The 7439-nt window shown below is 48.2% G+C and overlaps 1 protein-coding gene across 1 annotated transcript; it reads right to left on the bottom strand.

Moving 5' to 3' along the window:
* Positions 1-554: 554 nt before the first annotated feature.
* LOC102028534 (G patch domain and KOW motifs-containing protein-like) lies at positions 555-2547 on the bottom strand. Its single transcript, XM_005381818.2, has 2 exons — positions 2271-2547; positions 555-2071 (listed from the first exon to the last, which is right to left on the bottom strand). The coding sequence occupies exons 1-2, from the start codon at positions 2344-2346 to the stop codon at positions 627-629; spliced, it is 1521 nt and encodes a 506-aa protein (XP_005381875.2). The 5' UTR covers positions 2347-2547; the 3' UTR covers positions 555-626.
* Between the last annotated feature and the right edge of the window lie 4892 nt (positions 2548-7439).

The following is a 7439-nucleotide window of genomic DNA, read 5'->3' as shown; positions in this document are numbered from 1 at the left end:
GCGGCGTTCTCTCCTCGTTGATCCCTTCTAAGGAGCGGGGGCGCGAGCGTGCTCGGCGGGACTTTGTGCCCCGACTCAGGGAGTCGGAGGAAACTGAGGTCCAGCAAGTCCCAGAGCTACGCAGAGCTGGAACCCGAGCTCAGGGCTTAGAAAGCGGGCGGTGCCTGCATTCGCACGGTGTCTTCGAGCGCGGCTTCGTTGGGTTGGTGCTGGGGCTTAGTAGACCCTGCACCATTGCAAGAGAGAAGCTTGTGCTCATCAGCAAAACCGATTAAACTGAATATTTATTTGCATTTCATGATAGTCAGGAAATAAAATAAGGGTATTATGGCCAGCACCAGGAATGGGGGGGGTGCGTTTAGAAATTGCGCAACAGTCAAACATTGATTGGTTTTGTATGAAAATTTGTTTTATTTTTTTCATTAATTTTTTTTTTTTTTTTTTTTTTTTTTTTTTTTTGTCTTTTTGAGACAGGGTCTTGCAGTGCAGTTCAGGTGGTCTTGAGCTCACTTCGTAGCCCAGGCTGGTCTCGAGCCCGCAGTTATCCTCCTGCCTCAGCCTCCCGAGTGCTGGGAAAAAAAATTTCTAAACCGTTAACAGCCTCCAGGATGGAAGTCGTCCCATGGTCAGTCATCATCTGAGTCGCTGAGGCCGATGAACTGGCACACGGCATTGTAGTGAAGCTCCACCAAATGATTGTCTCTCCGCAGGTGCACCAAAGCCCGGCTCCTGGCTGTGTCCCTGCCCAGCAGATACCCCACCTTTCCAGCCTGTGGCCCCAGCACCACCATCACCCGATCCCCCTCGCCCTTGGGAACCAGGGTCTCCAGCATGTCTTCCCTCACGCCCTCTAGGACTCGGCCTTCATCTGTCCTGCACGTACATGTGTCTGGGCTCAGGACATCTTCAATCGTCATCTTGGTGTTGTAATACCGGCCAGCCTCGTACAGCTTGTCCACGAAGCGCACGCGCAGGTCCCTGGTCAGCCAGTGCCGACTCCTGGCTGCTGTCCCTCTCTTGGCTGCAGGCCCCTCCTGTCGGTCTGGAAAGTGTTTCCGCTTCCTGCCTGAGTCCTCCTGAGGGTCATGCAGGTCTTCGTTCCTGAGGGCCTTCTGTGACAAAGCTGTTCCGCTGTGTTGTCGAGAGCAAGTTCTACTTGCCTGGACAAGGCGCAAGGAGTTCGCGTCGAACTCCTGCTGAGACACGGGTCGCAGGCAGTAGCCGCTGATAGTCACCGTGTGACGGCCCACTGCGAGCCGAACCATGGCCCGCACGTTGTCAGGATCAAGGCCTTCCACCTTTCCGTAGAGGTGTTGATACGGGCCGGAAAGGACCACCACAGTGTCTCCAGGCACCAGCCCTTGAGTTTGGTCTTCCTTATCCTTCTCCTGTTCCCCATCTGGCCTTGGTGGGTGATAGCAGCCACTGGAGGCCACGGCCTGGACTTGGGCCTGAGTCAGGTTGGCACCCAGCCCTAACCCCTTGAGCCTCAGTGACGTTACACAGGGCTTCACCACTTCATTGAAAGTGCGGCCAATGCCCTCGCCAGGTTTCCAGCCCATGCCCCGCAGCATGGCCAGCCCATAGGCCTCTACAGGGACTGCCTCGTAGTCAGCGTCTGGCACTGTCTCAGCCCAGGATTGGCTGTCTCCCCTTTTCCCACCGGGGGTGCATCCTGTCTGGGCCACGGGGATAGTGAGAACGGCGTCAGCACCCGCACCCTTTCTCTCCACTAGAGACATCTTGGATTCCTCTGTGAGCTCCTTCACGGCCTGGGACAGCGCTGTATCTGCCAGTGCCTCTGTGAAGGGCCCAGGGCTTTGGGCCAAGGGCTGCCTTCGGTAGCCATTCTGGATCAGCGGGATGACCAGTTCCTTGGGGCCTTCTGGGGGGTTCTGCAGCTCCCTTCGTTCCATGGTCTTTAAGAAATCCTTTTCCTCTGGGGCCAACCCCGCAGCATCTCCCTGACCTGCCAGCTGCCTCGGCCTGGATGTGCGTAGGAAGCAGAATGACAGTGGGGCAGCAGGAGTAGCCGGCTCCAAAACATGGTCTTCGGTATCTGCCATCTTGCCTGTCACCAAAAAATGCCCACTGTATCAATCAGTATTTTACTAGAGACACAGATTTAGCACAAGATATGCAAATGTATAAGAATGTACAGGACTAGGGCCGGGGATTTAGCTCAGCGGCACAAGCACCTGCCTGGCAAGCACAAGGTCCTGAGTTTGATTCCCGGTACCAAAGAAAAAGAATGTACAGGACTGGCTTACCATGGCCACCCACAGAGTCGTGTGTGGAAGCGTGCAGCAGAGGCTCCGTCTGCACACGGGAGACCGAAGGATTCATTTAGTGCGAGGCCTGGAGCTCCCTGCACTGTCCCGTGCGAGTCCGTATCAGAAGGCGGATAGGTCTGCGATGGAAGGCTGAAGGGTGTGTGCCAGAAGCCAAGAGATGGAGGTGAAGGTGAAGACTGGAGGTCCTGCGAAGAGACAAGCAGCCCTGTCCTTCCTCCTTTCCCCTTTATACCATCCAGGCCTTGAGCCGCCCTAGGGCGGGTCTTCCACACCCTAGGGCGGGTCTTCCACACCCTAGGGCGGGTCTTCCACACCCTAGGGTGGGTCTTCCACACCCTAGGGTGGAGAACTGCTGAGTCGCTTTAGTTAAGCTTCTCAACTAAACTTCTCAATCTGGTAGTCAGTCAACCATCACGGCCGCCCACAGAGTCAGGTGTGTAGGAGTGCAAAAGCGCTGCATGGAGACCCAAAGGATGCAGTGGAAGGCCTGGAGTTCGACGTAGTGTCCTGACTGAGTCAGTATCAGGAGGCCGGAGGGGCTGCAAAGGAAGGCTGGAGACACTATCCAAGGCGAAGGAGAGACGGGAGCTTCTCTGAAGAAACAGGATTGAGCCTGCCTTCTTCGTTTCTGTTACTCCATTCAGGAGGCGAGCCTAATGGTTGCCGTCTAAGGGTGGGTCTTCTGTCTTCAGAAAATACCTTCGGCCACACCCAGAAATGTGCTCATCCAATGAGTTGCGAGTTTCTAACTCAAACTGACACAATCCATTGACTATCACAGTGTGCCATGTTCATTGGTCAAAACATTCAGCTATTGTTTCTTTTGTTTGTTTGTTTTGGTTTTTCTCCGGTACCGGGAACTGAACTCAGGACCTTGCGCTTGCCAGGCAGGCACTTTTGCTGCTGAGCTAAATCCCCAGCCCCTAGCTATTGTTTCTTGTTGCTGGGGCAAAATACCTGACACAGTGAAAAGAGGAAAGGTTCCTTTAGCTCACATTTGTAGAGGTTTCAATACATAGACGCCAACTCAGGGTGGCATGGCAGAGGGGCATCAAAGAGGAGAAAAGGTTCTTGGCAGGCAGAAGGCAGCAAACAGCAACTGACAAACAACCCGCTAGCCATCTTTCTGTTCCTTATGTTTTAGGGCAGATAGCACTCACACCCGGGATGGGGCACCCTTAATCCTTCCCAGTGCTATGCCAGAGCAATCAGTGGACTAATTTAGTGATCACACACCCTTAATCCTAGCATCACACACCAGATCTAGCCACCCTGAAAAAGCCCCACCTATAACCGCATGAAGCTTTTGAGGTACGTTTAGATACAAGCCATAACAGCTATGATGTTAGCTGGGCGTGGTGGTGCACAGTTGTAATCCCAGCACTCAGGAGGCTGAGCCAGGAGGATCATTGCAAGTTTGAGACCAGCCTGGGCTACAAAGTGAGCTCAAGTCCAGCCTGAACAGCATAGCGAGACCCTGTCTCAAAAAGACCAAAAAAAAAACAAAAAAAAAGAGAGAGAGAAAAAAAGGAAATACCTGGAAATTAAAAAAAAAAAAGACAAGCAAATTTGAAAACTCCATTTGGAAATACGGAGTACAAAACTTTGAAAACAATGAAGTTTTAACTGAGTGGTGGCACATATCTAATCCCAACACTCAAGAGCCTGAGGCAGGAGGATCTCCATGAGTTCTAGGCCAGACTGGGCTACATAGTTCAAGGCCAACCTGAATTACAATAAAATGAAACCTTGTCTCAAAAAGAAAAAGATGGGTTTGTTGTTACTGTTGTTTGTAATGGCTGATACATGTGCTGGGATTACAGGCAGGCCCTACCACTCCTGGCTTGGGTTGTTTTTTTGTTTTGTTTTTTGTCTTTTTTTGAGACAGGGTCTCACTATGCAGTTCAGGCTGGTCTTAAACTCACTTTAGCCCAGGCTGGTCTTGAACTCACAACAATCCTCCAGCCTCAGCCTCCCAAGTGTTGGGATTACAGGTATGCACCACAACACCCAGCTTTTTGTATGTGTGTCTCATAAAAAATTTTATTGGTACATGTTTGCCATGATCACCGTCATCTTAATTTGGTGCACGGTGTGTGTCTTCACTTTTATTATAGCTGGTTCTGCTCCAGAAAACACAGGACCTTTTCCTAACAGTATTTGGAAGTAAAGTTAGGAGCTGACTAACTCATTTTAGAGTGGGAGAAACAAGCATGGAACTCACTGACATCACAAGGTAATTATGGATGTTCCTTTCTTAGCAGGTAGCAAGGTTTTTGCTGAAAGCATCTTTAATTATCATCTCAAAATTTTTTTGGGAGACCAGGTCTTGCTATATAGCCCAGGCTGGCCTAGAACTCATGGAGACCCTCCTGCTTCAACCTCCTTTGTCCTGGGGTTATGCCCAACTGAAAATATCTTTATTAAGTTAGGATACTTGGGGAAAAGCTATCATTTTTCAGTGCCGTGCAAAAACAATTCCAGGAATTCTTTTTATGTCATTGGCTGCATGTAAATGTCTTTTGCCTTCAACACCGCTCAAGCAGTTAAAAGAGAGGATCAGAAAAGGGGCTGGGGATTTAGCTCAGTGGCACAGTGCCTGCCTGGCAAGTGCAAGGTCATGAGTTCGGTTCTCGGTACCGGAAACCTCCCCCAACCCCCCCCCCAAAAAAAAAAGAAAGAAAGAAAAGGCCTCTGGTCAAACCAGAGAGAAAACAAAGTATGGACCTTATTATTGTTTGCATCTAGATGGCCCCCTAAAGCCTCATGGAATCATAGTCGGGCTTTTCAGAGGTGGCTGAATCCAGACAGTGTGATGCTGGGACCAAGGCTGTGTGATTACTAATTACTCCACTGATTGGCTTGGCCTAGTTCTGGCTAGGATTAAGCATGCCCCACCCTGGGTGTGAGTGCTACCTGCTCTCAGGGAGCTTGCTGCTTCCTACTTCACTGTAGGCTGCCCTGCTTTACCATGAGCTGTTTCTCCTCTGTGAGGCCCCTCTGCCGTGCCTCCCTGCCTGCAGCCAGCCAACTATAGCCTGAAACCACTAAGAACTGTGAGCCAAAGAACCTTTCCTCCTTTAACTTCGGGTGTCGGGTATTTTGTCTCAGCAACAAGAAAAGTAACTGACAGACCTCGAGAACCACAGGATATGACAGCTCCTCTGGAGATGAGCAGCAGATACCCCAGATCGTGTTTATCAGATCAGCTGTGGTGGAAGAGCTACACCACGACAGACCGATACAGTGGTCACCGGGGCAGTCCCGGTGATACACTGTAGTTTTGCCATAGTCACCTCAAGGTGATTAACAGATTTAATTGCTTTACACAGTAGTGGGGGGTCTCGTGATACACTGTAGTTTTGCCATAGTCACCTCAAGGTGATTAACAGATTTAATTATACACTGTAGTTTTGCCATAGTCACCTCAAGGTGATTAACAGATTTAATTATACACTGTAGTTTTGCCATAGTTACCTCAAGGTGATTAACAGATTTAATTGCTTTACACAGTAGTGGGGGAGAGAGATACAATAAAGGGAAATAGCTTCTTGAAATGGAAATATGGGGGCTGGGGATTTAGCTCAGTGGCACAGCACCTGCCTGGCAAGCGCAAGGTCGAGAGTTCAATTCCCGGTACTGGAAAAAAAACAAAAGCCAAAAAAAAAGAAAAGAAATGGAAATATGAAAGACGAGATGATTGTTTAATTCACTGTTAAGTAAAAATCAATGGACTAGGGAGTGTGTTCCCCAGTATAAAAATTCTGAGCCCAAACCCCAAAACTCACACATCAGCTGTGGAGTGGAATATCTTATGCCCAAATCAGTGTAATCTACTGCAAGGGAATAGGTCACTTTTTATTCAAAAAATCCATTTCATTCAAAAAGACAGAACTTTGACTTAAGATGTTGCCTGGCAGCAGGAATTGTAGCTGAGTTTCGCAAAATTCTAAACAGCAAGTAGCATGGGCTGTGAGTGGTAATTCCACCACTCAGGAGGCTGAGGCAGGAGATTTGCTGTGAGGCCAGTCTGGGCTACATAGCAAGTTCAAGACCAGCCTGAATTACAAAGTGAGGCCGTGTCTCAAAAAAAATAAAAAAGATAACATAAGAAAGACAGTTGCTGGAAATAAAATCTGCAGGAACTGATGGTATATTAAATGTGAAAAATGATGAACTGATTATTCCTGAGGTTTATATCTTAAAATTAATGAGATACTTTCTGTGTGTCAAGTACAATGTGCTGCTAAAACATAAAAAGAATGTGAAAAGCCTCTGAAGAGGGCAGAGGAGGCAGGAAGGAAAGGAGAAGAGGTTTAAAGAAAAAAATGAAAGAAAACAATGAAAGTAAGGGTTTTTTTGTTTTGTAGTACCAGGGATTGAACTCACAACCTTGCAATTGCTAGGCAGGTGTTTATGCCACTGAGCTATTATCCCCAGCCCGAAAATAAGGCTTTTGTAAACGTGGAGAAGGGTTGGAGGGAGAGGAGGAGAGGGGACAAAAAACAGAATTAAAATGTGCTACATACATGTATACATCCCGCATGAGGAAGGAGTCATTATATACTGCAAACATGTACAAATAAAAAATATGGGACGGGGATATAGCCCAGGGGCACAAGCGCCTGCCTGGCAAGCATGAAGTCGTGAGTTTGAGTCCCAATACCAAACAAACAAACAAACAAACAAAAATATGGGAAAAGGCTTTTCTTTCTTTCTTTTTTTTTTTTTTTTCTTTTAAGACAGGGTCTCACTATGCAGTTCAGGCTGGCCTTGAACTGACTTTGTCACCCAGGCAGGTCTCAATCTTATGGCAATTCTCCTGCCTCAGCCTCCTGAGTGCTGAGATTATAGGCATGCATCACCACAGATAGTGAATTATTTTCTTGAAACAAAAGAGATACATGGAAAGCCTGTTCTATCAAAACCATTCTTCTGACAAATGCTTCATTGATTAGTAGTAACAATATAATTAGCATGAAATTCTTCAATCAGTTCAGCTTTTCTTCTACTAAAAATATGAATTTTTTGTTGAGACAGTCTCACTAATTCAGTCTGTAAGTCTCTAGGTAGTCCAGACAGCCCTCAAACTTGCAGCAGTCCTGCCTTAGCCTCCCAAGTGCTGCAGGTGTGCACTGCCATGTC

Source organism: Chinchilla lanigera, unplaced genomic scaffold (assembly GCF_000276665.1).
Source record: "Chinchilla lanigera isolate Chin_1 unplaced genomic scaffold, ChiLan1.0 scaffold00016, whole genome shotgun sequence".
Lineage (NCBI taxonomy): Eukaryota > Metazoa > Chordata > Mammalia > Rodentia > Chinchillidae > Chinchilla > Chinchilla lanigera.
The sequence above is the reverse complement of the archived record's forward strand: the minus strand, read 5'-3'. Positions and strand labels throughout refer to the sequence as shown.